The 19551-nt window shown below is 43.2% G+C and overlaps 1 protein-coding gene across 1 annotated transcript; it reads left to right on the top strand.

Moving 5' to 3' along the window:
- The first annotated feature begins 1292 nt into the window (after positions 1-1292).
- On the top strand, positions 1293-19279 carry LOC132420553 (calreticulin-like). Its single transcript, XM_060005085.1, has 5 exons — positions 1293-1482; positions 4553-4647; positions 5878-6087; positions 13780-13872; positions 18989-19279. The coding sequence occupies exons 1-5, from the start codon at positions 1293-1295 to the stop codon at positions 19277-19279; spliced, it is 879 nt and encodes a 292-aa protein (XP_059861068.1).
- Positions 19280-19551: the final 272 nt, after the last annotated feature.

The following is a 19551-nucleotide window of genomic DNA, read 5'->3' as shown; positions in this document are numbered from 1 at the left end:
TGGGGTATGATTAATTATCCACATTTTGCTGATGAGGAAGCTAAGACTCAGAGAATTAAAGTGACAGAGTCATAACCAGAAAGCTGGGCAGCAGCTTAAAATAATGAAAAGCCCACTAGCCTGAAAGTCTGGACATTTGGCTTGTGTGTCTGTCACTTGTGACTATATGATCTTAGATAAGTAACTTTCCCTCTCTGGGTCTTAGTTTTGTCACCTGTAAAGTAATGTAGTTAGACTAGAAAGGCTCTAAGACCCCTTACAGCTCTGATATTCTCTGGACGAGGAGATAAAGTCTCGGGTTGGGGGGCTCTGGAATTAGATAGACTGGTTGTGTGATTCTGGACAAGTGAAATAGCCTCAATGATTTCATGATAAAGTGGAGATATTAGTAGGGCCCACCTCATAGGGTTTTTATGAGGATTAAGAGTAGTAATACACATGAATGAAACATATTGCCTGGTAAAGAGGAAGTGTTCAACAAATGTTAGCAACAATTATTACTTATTCTAAGAGTCTGTGCTGGGCCTCTTCCTACCACAGCAGTTGTGCACGACAGAGCCTGATTCTGGCCACCCATGGGGTCTTAATAGAAACAGAGCTTGTTTTGTAAAGCTTCAGAATAGTATTTAAGTATCTCTTGAAAATCAGAGACAGTATGGTATAAGGGAAAGAAAGAATCAGTCAAACATGTCATAAAAAAATCCCAGTTTAGGGGACTTCCCTGGTGGTCCAGTGGCTAAGATTCCGTGGTCCCAATGCAGCGGCCCTGGTTCGATACCTAGTCAGGGAACTAGATCCCACATGCTGCAACTAAGAGTTCGCCTGCCACAACTAAAAGATCACACATGCCACAACTTAAGATCCCTTGTGCTGCAACGAAGATCTCACATGAGGAAACGAAGATCCCCTGTGCCATGACAAAGACCCGGTACAGCCAAATATATGAATAAATAAATAAATATTAAAAAAAAATAAAGTGGGTGCATTAAAAAAATATCCCAGTTTAGCTCCTTACCAGCCTTGTGGCCCTAGGCAGGTCACTTCACCTCCCCGTGACTCAGACTCCTAATTTGTAAAAGTGAAGATAGATAGTACCAATTTTGCAGGGTTGCTCTGAGGCTTGAATAAGATTATGTGTGTAAAGCATCCAGGACGTCACCAGGACGGCATGCAGTAGGTAAGAATGTAGCAGAGATTGGTGAGACCAAGTGCTAGGTTTCTCTGACTGCTCTTAGGGTATTTAAATCTAGAGATTCTGTGCTCTCTGCTCTCAGGTCTCCAGACCAGTAAAGATGCCAAGTTTTATGCCCCTCTCCACCAGGTACAAGAAGCCATTCAGCAATGAGAACGAGACCTTGGTGGTTCAGTTTTCAGTAAAACACAAACAAGGCATCCATTGCAGTGGTGGGTTCGTGAAACTCTTTCCTGACACCCTGAACCAGGAGGATATGCATTCAGAATCCGAGTATTACATCATGTTTGGTAAACTCTCTGATAGCAGTCGCTGTCAGCCCTGTGAGGTCTTAATGAGAGCCACTGTAGTTGTAGAAAAGGCTCAGATGGAAATTTATTTTTTAAAAAATTTATTGTATTGAAGTATAGTTGATTTACCATGTGTTAATTTCTGTTGTACAGCAAAATGATTCAGTTATATATATATACAGTTTTTATACACACATACACATACTAACATACACATTCTTTTTCATATTCTTTGGAACAGGAAATTTCTAATGTGATAGCTCCACCTCCCTCTGTGGTAAGACTCTTAGAAGACCTGAGAAAAGCAACTCTAAACCTAAATGTTAATATAGAGGTGAAGAGTCACATGGTATTAACAAGGCTACAGTACAGAGAGATACTTTCCATTTCTAAGAGAAAGAGAAAGGGATCAGAAACTGTGTAGATACCCTCAAATGTACCTATTACAATAAGGCTTTGTGCTCTGAAGGAGGTTCCTGCCCTCAGGGAGAGAAAGGCACAGAAGGTTAGGGAAATCACCTTTATCCAACATCTGTAGTGCATCCAGTGTTGCATCTGTAACCTCAGTATACTGGCCCTCCTTGGGGCAGTCCAGCTCTTACTTAGCTCAGTTTCAACGTGGTTGATATTTAAAAAAACAAGAAACAACGGCAACTAATCCAACTCCCAAATCATTGGTGAAGAATGTGGATTTTACTGAAGGTTTTTGCAAATTCAGAGGAAAGGGTTAAACTACACATCATAAACCAACATTTCCTTAAAATTCTCTCTAGATATTTTTTCTTTTCCCAGGGAGCTCCAGATCTCTCTCTTGCCCTCGCCAAAATCCTCCTCTTCATCCTTTTTCTGTCTGAATCCCTTCTCCCTCAACTCTCTTTCTTATCTTTCAACCTCTTTCTTATTTTTCTTTTTTTTTTTTGCGATACGCGGGCCTCTCACTGTTGTGGCCTCTCCCGCTGCGGAGCACAGGCTCCAGACGCGCAGGCTCAGCAGCCATGGCCCACGGGCCCAGCCGCTCCACGTCATGTGGGATCCTCCCAGACCAGGGCACGAACCCGTGTCCCCTGCATTGGCAGGGGGACCCTCAACCACTGCGTCACCATGGAAACCCTCTTTCTTATTTTTCAATACCTTTCTTAGGTAGACCAATAAAGCACTATGGGGGTCTAAAACATAAGTCTGCCCATCTCTATTTTTTTCAGAATCTACACTTCTCACAAGGCGCTTATATCTGTAATGTACATGGTAGTTGTAGTAGGGAAATTGGAAATAGGATTTTTTAAATGTGATTTTTTTTCCCTTTCAAATGAATATTGTTTACTTGATGCTCAAACAACCCAACAAGTTTGGGCTATTATCATCTCCATTTTACAGATGAGAAAACAAAGGCAAGAAATTTGCCCAAGATGAGCAAGTTGGAAGTCAGATTTTGAACCCAGTCTGTCTGGCTGTAAAGCCTGGGCTTTTTCTACTCTACCCTTTTGCCTTCTGCTTGGTGTGGGCACAGGCATATGAATCATTTTTTAAAAGGCAGAATGAAGACATATTTTTAAAAAGGTATTGATGAGGAGTTATGAGATCACAAAAGATGACATGTCCACCTGGGGGCATTTTGGAGAAGATATTAATTATTCTTTGAAGAATGAGTTAGATTTTAATAAGCAGAAAAGGATAGAGAGGAAATGTAATTTGGGCATAGGAAACTGTGTGTACAAAAGCTCAGAGACACGAAATTCAAATGCAAGTAGGAAAACGATAAGACCAGTGTAGCTAGAGCACACTGAGTGTGTGTGTGTGTGTGTGTGTGTGAGTGTGTGTGTGTGTGTGTGGTGCATGCAGGAACATATTTAGGATAGTCAGAGAGCAATAGCATGGGAAATTAGGTAGAAAAACTAGGTTAAAACCTATTCTTGGTGAGACCTTCCTGGTGGCACGGTGGTTAAGAATCCACCGGCCAATGCAGGGGACACAGGTCTGAGCCCCTGTCTGGGAAGATCCCACATGCCTCAGAGCAACTAAGCCCGTGTGCCACAACTACTGAGCCTGCGCTCTAGAGCCAGCGAGCCACACTACTGAGCCCATGTGCCACAACTACTTAAGCCCATGTGCCTAGAACCCATGGTCTGCAACAAGAGAAGCCACCACAGTGAGAAGCCGGCGCACTGCAATGAAGAGTAGCCCCCGTCGCTGCAACTAGAGAAAGCCCGCGTGCAGCAACGAAGACCCAATGCAGCCAAAAATAAATAAAAATAAATAAATAACTAAATTTATATTTTTAAAAAAACCCCTATTCTTGGGCCTTTTCCAGGTTAAGCTCTCTGGACTCACAAATCAACAGTTTCCTCTAAAGCTTTCACAAAGCAGGAAGAGCCCCAGGCTCTGTTTCTAGTTAGGCTTGGGTTTAAAGCCCAGCAATGTGACTTATTAGCTGTTTGAACTTCTGCAAGTTGCTTAACTTTTCTGGGCCACAATTTTCCCAACTAAAAGTGGAGATAGTAATACCTCCTTGTGAGAATTAAATGACGTGGTATTAAGTGCCCGGCACAGGAGGGGCTTCCAGTTGGGTTTGGTCAATGGAATCCTGGCAGAAGATCACAGGGAGGGAGGAGAGTTGTGTCCCTTGACTGAAGGTCACAGCTTATCTCCTGGCTGCCCTCTCTACTGAACTCCTTTTTTTTCTGGGCTTTGGTAACTGCCCCTTCTCCTAGCCCCTTCAAGCTTAGGAGTGGGAATAGCCTGGAGCATAGCATTATTCCTTATATTTTCTCAATGTCCTGCCCCCACCATTTACAACAGTCCCTTTACACAGGTTCGATCCCTCATTGGGGAACTAAGATCTCGAATGCCTCATGGTGTGGCCAAAAACAAAAACAGAAACAAACAAACAAAGAACAAAAACAGAAAAAACCCGAAACAAAACAAAGAATTAAAATAGTCCCTTTATTAAATTATCCTCAAATAATCCTAAATTTGTGTGTGCTGTCTCTTTCCTGCTATGTCTGTCTTAGCCACAAAACAGGCAAACTGCCTAAAAGTGATGTAAATTCATGTATTGGGATTTAATTTCCAGGCCCTGACATCTGTGGCTTTGGCAACAACAAAGTACAAGTCATCCCTCATTATCAAGGGAGATACCATGAGAACAACAAGACCATCAAACCCAGGGTGAGTGTGAGGGCTGGTCTTCAGCCTAGGGGGAAGGATAACCATTTTGCATTTGTTATCTCATTTAATCCTTACAACACCCCTGTAAATTAAGTACTATCATCTCCATTTTGCAGATTAGAAAATAGACTCAGAGAAGTGCTGTAAATTACAGGATTTCACATAGAAGCAATTCGTCTGAAAGCCTAGGAAGTCATGTAAGCTTATCTCTTGGAACAATGCTTGCCATGGCCCACTTCCCCACTGCTAGATATTGGAAGAGACGGGGGAGGTGGGGAGTGCTGGACTTAGAAATGGGTGGTGAGTTTACCTTAGTAACATCAGGGTTAGAGAGATCTAGGTTGGCTGGAGGATAATAGCTGGATTTCATCAGCCACTCAACAGGAAATCACTGAATGCCATCTCTGTGCTGGGCCTTGGGCTGGGGATAGGGTGAGCCAGGCATGGCTTCTAATCTCTCAAAACTCAGAGTCCAGTAAAGAGTCAAGCAAAGGAGAATGACTACCTAGTCTGATTAGGGTCTGTGAGAGCACAGAGGAGACCCCAACCTGGTGCCTTAGGAAATGCTTCAGAGAAGCACAAAGAAGGTTTCTACTCTGCTGAGTTTTGAATGATGAGCATGAATTGGTCTTGTAAAGGAAGGTGACAATTTTAGGGAGGATTGAGCTACTAGAAGAGGTAATCACATGAGAAAAGTCAAGGAGACTTGAGAAAGAGTAGCACCGCAAGAAGTTTGGCACAAGTAGAGCACAGGGGAGAGGCAGAGACTGAGTCTAGAGAAGACCCTAGGTCCTGGGTCATTGGAGAACTTGTGTTTGGGGCAAAGTCCTTCCCTAGCAGGACTGTGCATACAGGGACTCCCTGGGATCCAGCTCAGGGTAGGCATTGTGCTGGGACCTGCAGATACAACAGATGAGTCAGAAACGACCCCTGCAGTTGAGAAGCTCAGAGTCTAGTGGGACAGACAGAAAGACAGACAAGATCAAAGAATGACCAGAGCTGTGATGAAGGGAAGGATGGGAACTAGGTGAGACCAGAGGAGTGTGTACTCAGGAGAATGAGACCCAAAGTCTCTTTTGGGTTAACCAGAGAAATGGGATGAGGGATGTGGTAAAGTGTGTTTGTGACTATGTGGGAAGTGGCATTCAGGAACTGAGGGCCTGTTTTAGATGGTGATTTTAATGCTTGAGGTCCAACAGGGGACTGAAATATTCCTCGTTCCCTTTCTAGATCAATAAAGACACTCACCTGTACACTCTGATCATTCGCCCCGATGCTACTTATGAGGTCAAAATTGACAACCAGCAAGTAGCAGCTGGGGACCTGGAGGACGACTGGGACTTCTTGCCTCCCAGGAAGATAAAAGCCCCCTATACCCGGAAACCAAGGAAATGGGATGAACGCCTACAAACAGAGGATCCTGAAGATAAGAAACCTGAGGTGAGGTGTTTCGATGGGAAGCAGGAGGGGATCTTAGCTGTGGGGATGGGCAAAGGAAGCTAGGAACAATGGAGCAGAAACGGGGAGCATCTTTCCCTCAAGGAGGTGTCCAGCTAAATATTGGTATCCAGAGAGGCATGGAGGGAAGAGGGAAGCACCTCACGTTTATTGAGGATTTACTGCCCCTGCTAGCAGCCTCTATGAGGACAAGGAAAGTGATGCTTAAAAATGAAGTGACTTGCCCAGGCACACATACATTAGAACCAACATTTGAACCTGAATCTCTTTGATTCCAAAGTTATTGATATGGGAAACATGTGGAACATACTCACTGATTCATTATCATTCACTGGAAAGCTGTACTGGATACAACTGTGAATAGAACAATCCAGGGACTGAGAATCCTCCTGGGACTCAGAATCTAGTGAGGGATACAGACAAGTACATAGATGCAGGTCACACTGTGTAATTAATGGTGAGAGTCAGGAAAACCAAATCCTGTGGGAGCCCCAAACAGGCTCCTAACTCAGGCTGAGTTGGGGTGCAGGTGGTGTTCTGGGAAGGAGGAGGTATGCTTCAGTGATTTGGTTAACCTAGGGATTGGAAAAATAGACTTTGGTGTCAGACAGATATGGTTTGTATCCGAGCTCCACCATTTACTAACTGCGAAACCCCACCTATAAGCAGTTAGACCTTGGGCAAGGAATATAACTGCTGTGAAATTTCACAAACAGGGATTATTATAATACCTATATGTGAAGGTTGTTGTGATGATTAAATGAGCTAATTAATGCCTGGTACATAATAAGTTCTTAATACATGGCATTTATGTGTTAATCATGTACTGAATGTCAAACAGTACATTCATTACAGCAAGGGAAATTGAGTTGGAGGAAAAATATTCCAGACCCTGAGAACAGCAGGAGTGAAGGCACATCAGTCAAGTGGAAAGTAACATGGTTATGTAAAGAACTGCAAGCAGCAGTTTAGTATTTTAGGAGCATAAAGTTCAAGGTGGAGAGTGATGGAAGATGAGTTGGAATGGTCTGTTGGAGCCAGGTCATGGAGGGCCTCACCTGCTGGGCTGCTGCTCCTGAGGTCACAGCAGATTCACCCTCATGCAGAGGAGATGCTCAGGGTTCAGCAAGGAGCAGCATGGCACCCAGCAACTGGAATCCATTCTGTAAGGAGAGGCCTGTAGAGAGGTGGGCAGTGGCTCAGCCATGTGTAGGGAGATTCAATGGGCTCCAAACCCAGGGGGAGGGAGGTGTAGTCAGAGAATTAAGGCAGATGATCAAGCAGTGTCTGGATCTTCAGCACCCTGGGAGAATTAGGGACTAGTTTACTTCCAGACCCAGCAGGCAGGCTCAGGGCAGCAAGACTAACAATAGACTCTCCCTCCTGGTGTGGACCATGCACCTGATGTAGTCAGGGTTGGATCAAGGCCTGGGGGAGAGGGGAGAGGCTCCAGGCCTCTATGCTCCCTGTTGAGTAGACCCGGAGAAGGTGGAGACTACTTAGATAGGCTGGGCTCTATCAATTCTATAGCCCCCAGGAGAGGATGCTGACTGTTAATGTCTCAGGAACCACAACACAGCTGAGGCATCCCAGGAACTAGGGAACTTCATGCTACTGAATGACTGTGAGTCTAGTGGGCTTGGCAGCAAAGCCTTTAGTAAGTCTGGGAAGTGATCAGCACCAAGGTGAACTGCCAGGTAGATAGAGCAAAACTTTGGAGGCTCCAGAGCAGAAGAAATATGAACATTAGGACAGGCCATGACTTGGAGCTCTGTCTTAGGAAATAGAAGGGACCTGGGGTACAAGGGAGGACTGATACAGATCTGGGAACATGCTGGGGTACAATGCAGGTCACTAAGAGAGGCCTTCAGGAAGAGGGACACAGGCTAGAAGACTTGTTCTGAAAATCGGGGCACATAACTGGGGAACGGAGAGGGCAAGGATAAGGGAAATTCCCATCTTATTTGCGATTAAAGTAGTCAAGGTCAGAAGGATAGAGAATATGAGGAGGCACTGGAGTTGCTTAAAGGCTTTTTCTCTGCTGTATGTTTTGGATTTGTTTGCAGAGCCCTGAGCTGGGCTTTCATAGGAGTGAGGACAGGAGAGCGGCAGGGGTAGGGCGCCAGGTCCAACCCTACTGTACTCTGTACCCCAGTTTCATACCGGCCCACCCATCTGCACTCACGGAGGAAAATTTTGTTTTAGGACTGGGAAGACTTCGAATACATCCCAGACCCGGAAGCCAGACGACTGGAATGAGGCAATGAATGGGGGTGGGAAGGGCCCCTGATACCAAACCTGAAGTATAAGGTGAGGGGGTCTCTCCTGCCAATCGGTATGAGAAATAAGAGAGAAGAGATGTAAATTTTAATCTATAGAACAGAAACTCTGAGATCCTGTGGTCATCTTCCTCCTTTCCCCTTCTCCATAACACTGTAGCCTCATTTGGGCCGTGTTCTCAGGACTGTGCCTATCTGGGAGAAGGTGGTCAAGGTTGATGCTGGGAGGCAGAGGTCCAGGGAGCCCTAGGCAAGGGATTTGTCCGGAGTGGTGGAAATCAGTCAAAGGAACATGATCAAAACAGGAAATGGGTCTGGGGTCAGGAACCGGAAGTCTCAGAAGTGGTCCAGAAAGGGGAAGGGTAGGACATGAATGAGCCAGGCATGTTGGGGGAGGGTGGGGGAACTTCTTTTTAAGGGCTAAGTCCTGACCTCATGTCAGAAATGAGAGGGAACTAAAGGAATCAACTATCAAATGCTCCAGAGATAATACTGACTGAAACAAACATTGTTTTATTTGGTTACAGTTTCCTACACTGCACACCAGGAAGAGAATGGCCCCAAGTCCAGAGTCCTTAGATGGTGGTTCCCTGTGAAGCTACATTTTCTTAACATCATGAACAAACTTATGCAGAGAGCTGGGACCAGGCTCAGAATGGGTCTCTGCTACCTTGTTCATAGCCCTCTGGGTAAAAAGGGGGAACCTGGGGGCTTCCCTGGTGGCTCAGTGGTTGAGAATCTGCCTGCTAATGCAGGGGACACGGGTTCGAGCCCTGGTCTGGGAGGATCCCACATGCTGCGGAGCGGCTGGGCCCGTGAGCCACAACTACTGAGCCTGCGTGTCTGGAGCCTGTGCTCCGCAACAAGAGAGGCCGCGTTAGTGAGAGGCCCACGCACTGCGATGAAGAGTGGACCCCGCTTGCCACAACTAGAGAAAGCCCTCGCACAGAAACAAAGACCCAACACAGCAAAAATTAATTAATTAATTAATAAACTCCTACTCCCAACATCTTCTTTAAAAAAAAAAAAAGAAAGGGGAACCTGGAAGAGTCTTGTGCATTAGCTCAAAGAAAGGGAGAGAAGCTCAAGGAATCCTGCTCTGAATCCTTATGCCTAATTGATTAATCTTTCTGATTGCATGAGAAGAATGGAAAAATACTAATGCCGTGTTCACTCTTTGGTGCTTTGCTCAGGGACAATGTAAACCTCGGATCATTCACAATCTCAGTTACCAGGGGGAGTGGATTCATCCAGAAATAGACAACCCTGAATATAAGCCCGACCCAACCATTTGTCACTATTATAACATTAGTGTCCTTGGCCTGGACCTTTGGCGGGTAAATCTCTCTGGGCTCAGAGCCAGGGAAGAACAGTCCCTCTAAAGGTTCCACAAAGTAGAAAGAGCTCCAGGCTGGAAATTACAAAACTTGAGTGAGTCTTGACCTTTCTAAACCTCAAACTGTTCCTCTTTAAAATGGGATTAATTATATTCATCCTAATAATTATAATGGCTAAAATTTATTGAGTCTCTACCATGTACCAAGCACTATTTCAGAGACTTTGCAAGTGCCATTTAACTCTCACTATGAAATCTCCTACTTCTAAATGTGAAAACTGATGTTCAGCAAAGTTAGCTAACTTGCCTGAAGACACATCTGGTAAGCAGAAAAGCTGGAATTTGAATGCAGGCCTTTCTGAGGCTAGATTCAGTGTTCCAATACTTTATACTGCTAGGCCGGTCCTATGTAAATCTTGGGGTAGTTCTGGAAATAAAAGGGAATCAGAGATGTGGTAAATCTTTGAAATATTAAAATCCCCAGATAGATGTTGGGACTGATTGTCCCAGCCATGATGACAAATCCTGACCTAGCCTCCCTCTTCTCTGCCAGTTACCTTTCCTGGCTCTGATTTGAAGGAAGAGAGGAGGGCTCAGGTACTCAGGCCTTCACAGAGTTGTTTTCTTCCAATGAGGCCTGATGTTGAAAATGCGAGTATTCCTTCCCAGATCAGGAGAAAGAGAGCACCTCAAGTGCCTGCCTCAGAGTGAAAGCTTTAGCCCAGGAGACCTCTTGGAAACTGCAACCTATCAATACATAGTGTTGGAATTCCCTTGGAGAGGAAGGGGAAGTGAGCATTAATATCCCTTATTATTACCCTGTATTATGTTTGAGAGAATTGAGAATCAGAAATGTCACATGATGTGCCCAAGAGCACACAGCTAGTGCATGGGAGAGACAGGATTCAAAGGTCTGTCAGCCCGTAAAGTCCTTGTTTATTGATTACACCCACCGTACAATAGAGTCTCTAGAAACTGCAGCCACTTGTCCTTGGGTGTATCCTGGAATGTTCTACAGCCAGTGAAATCTCTGTCTCTGACCAGTGATTTCTACAGTTCAAGGCTGCTAAAGGTCTCTTGAACAGACACTCCCAATTTGAAGCTTTCTTGGTTTATTTATTTATTTTGACTTTCTTGTTTTCCTGGCTCAGTGAGGCCAGCACACAAGTATAAGGAGATGATGTATGTAAATTACCATGTGCATAGTAGGGGTTCAGGAGAGAAGGAAGAAGAGAGACATATGTCCTTCTTTTGTTCCTTTTTTATCTGAAGAATGTGGATACAGTTTGTACCAATTCCCATTGTTATCTCTTTTTTTTTCAGTTGTCCCTTTTTAATAAATAATAGGAACTTTCTACATCTTGAAAAAATATGTGGTCATATTAATATGCCTAATCTGATTGTTTCCTTAAAATGCATTGGGTTTTTTTTTCCACTGAAAACATTAAGGCACACACTTTAAACAGTTTCTTTGTTCATATACAAAATTTAAAAATTATTTGACACTAATTGCTCTGAGTTCTATCTTCCTCCTCAAGTAGGCAAACCTTTCTATTTGAGAATTTAAACCATGCTGAAGGAGTGTTTCTCAAACTTTAACATGCGTATGAATCACTCAGATCTTAATAAAATGCAGATTCTGATCCAGCAGGTCTGGAACAAATCCTGAGAGACTACATTTCTGAAACTCCAGCATTATCTCTTTTTTTTTTTTTTTTTTTGTCTTGTGATACAGTTCTGTACAATGCTGACATCATCCTTGCAGGCATCCTTTCCTTTTAAGTTCTAGTTGGGTCTGGCACTCCCAAGTCCTACTCCACCCTACCCACTCAGCCAAACCAACACATCCAGTTTATCACAGGGCCCCTGCACCTCACTGGAAAAACCTAGAGACTCTCAGCATAGAGATGGGCTGGAATTCTCTCACCTGCCCTGCGCCAACCCGGGGTTCCAGATGCTCTGTGAGTCCATCGCCCTCTGCATCAGGTCCTAGCCTAGTAAGCTGCTTAATCTTCCTGCTTAGTCCCTGACCCATCCTGCTCTCTGTTCCTACACTCCCATACATAGTCCCTTTTCTTTTCTTTCCTTTTTTTTTCCTTAGGCAGAAGATACTGCATTCTTTCATCAGGACAGAGGCTAGGAGGAGATGGCAGTGGACAAAAAAATTCTTTCTCTTAGCTTTGGGACTCCTTATGATCTTTGAAGGAGTAGTGACACAAAATGCAATGAATATAGCCTAACAACCATAATGCAAAGCAATTGACATTCCTTAGGTCATATGGTCTGTGTCACAGACCTGTGGGGCTGGAGGGTAGGGCTTATCATCTCCGTTTTACTGACCAGGAAGTAGAGGGCTTAGAGAGGTGACTTGACCTGTCAAGATCCCATAGCTAGTAAGTGCCCAAACCTATACTCTTTCCATTTTATGATTCAAGTGGGACATCACAGGAAACCAGGTAACTTTCAGTGAATTAACTTTTTAGGCTTTACAGTCTCACAAAGCTCTTTCTCACATATTCTTTTCTCCTGAGAACTGTAAGAAGAAAGCAGGGAAATTATATTTTCTTCAATTTTCCAGATAAAAACATGGAGGCACAGAAGAGATATGAGTAAACCAAGGTCCCTCCACTAGTGAGTTGTAGGAAGCAGGACTGGCCCTGATGTCCTGATTCGCAGTTGGAGGCAGAGCCAGGAGTTTAGTGTGGGGGGGATGGCGGTAAGTGAGCACCAAAGAGAACAGGGGAGATTGGAAACATTTCTCCTGCGAGTAGAAAAAATGGAAGAGCCAAAAAATGAGCAGTTCCCTGACCAAGACTGCTGACAGCTCAAAAAGGAAAAAAACAGAACAAAAAATAAATCCCAACTCACAAAAAGAAAAAAAATCCCAAAGAAAAAAATCGTAAAGTTGCATAAGGAATTATTAAAACCAATTTTTTAAATGGCTCAGAGGAAATTAACGATCTTTATTCAAAGTGGCTATTTTGTCATTTATTTTTCTGCTGAAGGCAGGGTTGGGGGGATGATGTAAGCCAAATAAAAGTCTTTCTTATTTAAAAAAGGCAAAACAAAACGAAACATTTTTCAAACCCTAGAGGAAGGACACATGATAACTCATGCTGCAAACTTTCTCGTGGTCACACAACGGCTCTCACACAATTAACTTGCTGATTTATTTAACATATAATGCTAAAGCAAAAAAAATCCAGAATGACTCTCCTTTTGTTTCTTTTGAAACATATCCAGATAATGAAAAGTTATGATAATAACTATTATCATTTATCGAATGACTGTTATCTGCTAGACACTGTGCTTTACATATATTATTTCTAATGCTCATGACAACACTTCAAGTGAGTTAGTTTTAATACTTCACTTATGAGGGAATAGGCTCAGAGGAGTTGAGTAACTTCCCCAAAGTCACACAGCTAGTATGTGGTTGAGCTGGTCTGTCTGACTCCATGACTGCTGCTCTTTCTATTTTGTTCCTTTATCATTAATAAACACTGAAATTATTATATACCATTGACTTGATTCATCCTTTTCTTTAATTGTAAATATTAAATATGTTATTTTAAGAAAATAGAGAAATATGGTAGAGAATCTAAATTATGCTTGCACTTCTTGTTGAACCTTTTCTTTTCCCCGTATTCTTTTAGTTTTTCTGATTATATTGAGGAGAGAACCTTAAAAAGGACATCTATAAGTGGCAGCAGAGACTATCAGTCTGAGCTGGGGCAAGAGCCACTGGACAGCAATTTGGAGCCTAGCAGAATGATGAAAATTTCTTCACAACCCTCTGAAAGAGTGGTCACAGGCTTGGAGAACACAGAACCTTGGGAAACAGTAACGTAACTTCTTTCTAGAGCAGATCAGCTAAGGTGGTACAGCATTCTGGACCCTCTGTGCTCTTAATCATCTTTGTATTCCCTCACTCCACCTCAGTTATTGATTAAAATCTCTGGTCCGTGGCCTGGGAATCTGCATTTAGCAAAGCTTCCAGTTGATTTTTTAAAGCCTTTTGACCTAGTTCTAATAATCCCATTGTTTTCATTTCAACAGGTGAAATCAGGCTGCATCTTTGATAATTTCCTTCTTACAAATAATGAAGAGTTTGCAGAAGAGGCTGGAAATAAGACCTGGGGAATAAGAAAAGTAAGATTTTCCCTCCCTTGGATTTCCAGGTGTCTGACTCTTCAGTTGTGCACTGTTCTCTGCATTTAAAAAATCAGTCTCACAGTCATTGTCTCATTTGCTGGTTAAATGGCCCTGAGAGGCATGGTAAAGAACTTGTATTCATTGGACATCTACGACCTTGTACTTGACTCTATGACCACTTTCCAAAAGTCTTCCCACTAAGCCCTTAAAACAAACCAGCAAGACAGGTATTGTTATTCCTGTTTTTCAGATGTAGGAATTGAGATTCATAGAGTATAGATAAACTGTACAAGGTCACATGCAGCCTTTCACTTGTTGAGTTAGAATGCACACTCCTTCTGTGTCACACGCCCTGCTCACAGTGTGGTGATCTAGAAGGGAGCCACTGAACCCATTTCTGATGGATGACTTGGAGAAGGAAGCAAGATGTTAGTGCTGTTTACCAGTTTCCCTGCTCTCCTAGAACTATTTTACGGGTGGAGTGACACTTAGGACAATGGCTTCTTCTTGGTGCCACCCTTCACCCAGACCTCCTGGTTCTGGGCCATTCAAGCAGGTTTGTGGCCAATGCTTGATTACCCAAAAGGCAGACAAGGCTCATGGTTAGAGCACCAGCAAAGCACAGGCATTAAAAAGAAATTTATTTACTTATTTGTTTATATTTTTGGTTGTGTTGGGTCTTCTTTGCTGTGCGTGGGCTTTCTCTAGTTGCGGCGAGTCAGGGGGGCTACTCTTTGTTGCGGTGCTCGGGCTTCTCATTGCGGTGGCTTCTCTTGTTGAGGAGCACGGGCTCCAGGCGCGCGGGTTTCAGTAGTTGTGGCTTGCAGGCTCTAGAGCTCAGGCTCAGTAGTTGTGGCGCACGGGCTTAGTTGCTCTGTGGCATATGGGATCTTCCCAGGCCAGGGCTCGAACCCATGTCCCCTGCATTGGTAGGTGGATTCTTAACCACTGTGCCACCAGGGAAGTCCCAAAAAAGAAATTTTTGAGAGAACTTTGATACTTACCATTTTCAAAGAAGCATTGACACAGTCATCATGGAAAAAATAAAAATTAGACTTTTTACACTTCTGAGTCTGGTTTTGTTTTGTTTTTACTTTGAGGTTATCATCTAATACTGTTATTTTTAAAATAAATTTATTTATTTTATTTTATTTATTTTTGTCTGCGTCGGGTCTTCGTTGCTGCGCGTGGGCTTTCTCTAGTTGCGGCGAGCGGGGGCTGCTCTTTGTTGCAGTGCACGTGCTTCTCACTGCGGTGGCTTCTCTTGTGGCGGAGCACAGGCTCTAGGCACGCGGCCTTCAATAGTTGTGGCACACGGGCTCAGTAGTTGTGGCTCGTGGACTCTAGAGTGCAGGCTCAGTAGCTGTGGCGCGCAGGCTTAGTTGCTCTGCGTCATGTGGGATCTTCCTGGACCAGGGATCGAACCCGTGTTCCCTGCATTGGCAGGCAGATTCTTAACCTCTACGCCACCAGGGAAGTCCTCTAATATTGTTTTATTGAGGAAATATTACATATTGGTCAAGAGCATGAGTTTTAGAGCTAGATTGCTTAGGTTCAAACCCAGGCTTCATTACTTACTAGCTGTACAACCTTGGTCAAGTTGTTTAACCTCTCTGATCTTCAGTCTCCTCATCTATAAATTGGGAATGATGATACCAATTATCTTTTAAGTTCCTGGCATATAGTAAGTGCTCAATACATGGTACCTATATATTCACTTGGCAAATATTTGTTGAGTGCTTGTTCAAAGCACTGTTGTAGTTGTTGGAGATATACCAGTGAAATAAAACAGAGAAGTTTCTGCCCTCATGGGGCTTACATCCAGTTAGGGGAGCCCAACAAGAAACATATAAAGAAGTAAATATATATGCATGAGATGGTGAGATAAACTACAGAGAACAATAAAGCAATAGAGAGGGCTGTCATCATGGGGGTTTTGCTCTTTGGTCAGGAGAGGCTTTGTTGAGTAAACAACATTTAAGAGACTTGGAGGAAGTAAGGAGCAAACCACGCAGATGTTTGGGAAGAAGAGCCTTCTGATAGAGAGAATAGCAAATGCAAAGTCCCTGAAGTAGAAGCATAACTTGCTTGTCTAAGAAAAAGTAAGAAGTACAGTGTGACTAGAGCTGAGTGAGAAAGAATGAGAGTAGTTGGGGCCACTTCCCTGAGTAAAATGGGGAGCCATTGGAGCCATTTTTAGCAAAGGAGTGATATGAACTGGCTCATAGATTAAGATGTTACTCTGGCTGCTGCACTGCAAAAGTCTATACGAATGAAAAAGGACTATAGGGGAACAAAGGCAGAAGCGAGTGGTAGTGGTGGAGGTAGAGGAATGCTCAGATTCTAGATCCATTTTGAAGGTTAAACTCACAAGAGTGATGGATTAGATACAAAATATGGGTTGGAGTAAAGAGGGATGGCTCCAAGGTTTTTGACCCCAATGACCGGAAGGATGGAGTTATTGAGGATGAGCTTTGGGGCACCCCAATAGTTAGAGATCAGGGAGATAAAGTGGAACCAGCAAACAAAACAGAAAGGGTAGCCGGCGAGGTAGGAAGAGAACCAGGACATTATCCTGTAGGCCAAGTGAAGAAAGTATTTTAAGGGGGAAAGGAGTGATCAATTGTATTGAATGATCAAGAAAGATGAGGACTGAGAATGGACCACTGAATTTAATAACATGGTGTTCATTGGTGACTCTGACAAGAGCAGTTTCAGTGAGACGTATAGGGGGAAAAAATGGGTCCAAGAAAGAATGGAAGGAGAAAAACTAGAGACAGCAAGTATAAGCTAGTCTTTTGTGGAGTTTTGCTGTAATAAGTGTAGAGAGAATAGGGTGATAGGTAAAGGGAAATGTTGGTCAAGAATTTTTTTATATACAGTAGATCTTCCTGCCTGCTTGTATGTTAATGGGAATGATACAATAAAGAGAAAAAACAATATAGGAGAGAAAGAGGAGAATTTCTAGAACACTGTTTTTGAGAATATGAGAGTGGATGACATCTAGTGCCCAAGAAGACGGGTTGGCTTTCCATAGGAATATGGATATTTTATCCATAATCACAGGAATAAAGAATGACTATATAAGAATAAATACAGGCAGGTGGGTAGATTTGGTGGTGGGAGTATATGTAGTTGTATTCTCTGGGAAGCAGACACCAAGATGGTGTTAGAAATGTAGGCGATTTATTGGGGATAATGCCTGGGAAAGATGAAGGGTAGAGGGTGCAGGAATAGGCACCTGTGAAAGGAGAGAGGAAAAGGAGACTTGGGTAGGAATTATAGTCAAGTGCAGTGCAGCTCTGAGAAAGTCTTGCTAGCCCAACATTGCTCCAGGGGAAAAGGAGAAGGAGGGTGAACCAACCACAGAAATATAGTAGGCTCATCAGTTAGCATTAAGGGCTCACTTGAGTTTAGTTTTTGGTTTTTTTTTTTTTTAATTGTCAAATGTCTTGGCATTTAAAAAATTTTTTTTATATTGGACTATAGTTAATTTTTGAGTTTAGTTTTAATGAGTTTAAAATGAGAACAATCTGTTTTTACTATTTTCTCTAGCCATTTTCTCTGCTTAGGTGCAGGCCTGGCAAGTTGGATTTAACCAGATTTGAAGATTTGCCCAACTAAGGGAGGGAAGGGCAAAGGAGTTGAGGATGTTTGCAAGAGAGTAATCACATAAAAATAAAGAAAGCAGGAAAGGGAAGATACGAGTTGGTTGAGGTCTAATGAAAAGGAAATGGTTTAACAAGTTGTTATAGGTGCAGGTGGGCTTGAGGAGTTGGTAGAGTTGGTCTTTTGTTGCCTTTGGCAAGAACTGTTTTGGTAAGGATCGGAGGTTGGGAACAGATCAGTGAGTAGAGCAGTGAGAGGGAAGTGAAGAAATAGAGACATTAAGTGTAGCCAGTGCTTTCCAGGCATAAGAAAATGAAGGCCTGATTGAAAGAGAGAATGTGGGAATAACGTGGGAAACACAACAAGATGTCAAGCACTTGCTCCCACTAGGATTGTCGAAGGCCCTATCCTACTGGACATGCAGGTTCTCAATCTAGCTTTGTCCCCCAGGTCTGGGTAGAAGACCACCAGATTCTCTAGGTGAGGATTAAAGCCCTAGAGGAGTTTAGACTGTGTCTTTTTTTTTTTTTTTTTTTTAATTCTTGGCTGCGTTGGTTCTTCATTGCTGCACGTGGGCTTTCTCTAGCTGCGGCGAGTGGGGGATACCCTTCATTGTGGTGCGCGGGCTTCTCATTGCAGTGCCTTCTCTTGTTGCAGAGCATGGGGTCCAGGCACGTGGGCTTCAGTAGTTGTGGCACAATGTCTCAGTAGTTGTGGCTTGTGGGCTCTAAAGCGCAAGCTCAGTAGTTGTGGCGCACAGGCTTATTTGCTCCACGTCATGTGGGATCTTCCCGGACTAGGGCTCGAACCCATGTCCCCTGCATTGGCAGGCGGATTCTTAACCACTGTGTCACCAGGGAAGTCCCAAGGACTGTGTCCTTTCTTTAAGGCCCCTCTGAGTAGTAAAATTTATGAAGACAGCTCTAAGGATCAAATTCTAGCACCTGGATGAACACATTAGAGAACTCAGAAGTCCCGTTTCTGACTGCAAACTTGTACTGGCTACAGTTCAAAAGCAAATTCAAAGAGTTCCATAAAGGTTGTTTTACTGTGATATAGCAGAAAGAGGACCAGACTTGGAACCAGAAAACCTGGTTTCTAATTCTAGTTCTACCACTCACTAGCTATATAGCTTGGGGAACTGATTTAATCAGTCTGAATCTCGTATTCCTCATCTAGAAGGTGGGAGCAGTAACACCTCATACACTGCTGTAAGGAATAGAAATAATGTGTGTAGACTGTCTCATACCATGCTTAACAATACTGTAGGCATTCAGTAGATGTTTGTTGAATCTGAACCAATTTTATTTATGAACAAATTACACACACACACACACACACACACACACACTTCTCTCCACCCCACACATACTGAAAATTTATAGGTAAATAAACACCATACCAGAAATCTTTAAGAGTGTGGGAAGATGCCAGACATTTCTAAAGTGAGTTATCTTTGTTTATACCATCTGTAAATTATTTTGAAATTCCACACTCTAAACAGGACATAGAGAAGCAATGGAGAGAACTGTACAAAGAAATGGAAAAAAGAAAACAGGAAAAAGAGGCCAAGAAGAAAAAGGAAAAGGAGGAAGAAAGGGAAGATGACATCTGGGGAATTGAAGAGGGAAGTGAAGAGGATTCTGCTGAGGACCCAGGAAATTACAGGCAGCTGAAGGAAGATGATGATGAAAGAGTATTTCTGGGTAAAAATGTAGAAGTCCATGTTGATCAGAGGATGAACTATAACTGGGTAACAAGTGGTTACTACTCAGAGGCAAATGATGTTGCTTAAAAGGTAGAATGTTCATGGTTTGGCAAAGTCTGGGGAGCAAAATTACTTGCTTTCTCTGAATGAACATTGAGTTTGGATTTCTATATCCCATCTCCTTTGCTCTGTATGACCTTGGGAAAGTCCCATCACTTCTTGAGGCTTCTCTTGTCAATGGAAAGGGAGTGATAATTCCTGTTTCATGAGGCTGCTGTAAGGATTAAATTAGATATGTGTGCAAAGTGCCTGATATAAAAAGACAGTCAACAAATAGTAGCTATTACTACTTACCATTA

The sequence above is a fragment of the Delphinus delphis genome, chromosome 1 (genome assembly GCF_949987515.2).
Source record: "Delphinus delphis chromosome 1, mDelDel1.2, whole genome shotgun sequence".
Taxonomy (NCBI): Eukaryota; Metazoa; Chordata; class Mammalia; order Artiodactyla; family Delphinidae; genus Delphinus; species Delphinus delphis.
The sequence above is the reverse complement of the archived record's forward strand: the minus strand, read 5'-3'. Positions and strand labels throughout refer to the sequence as shown.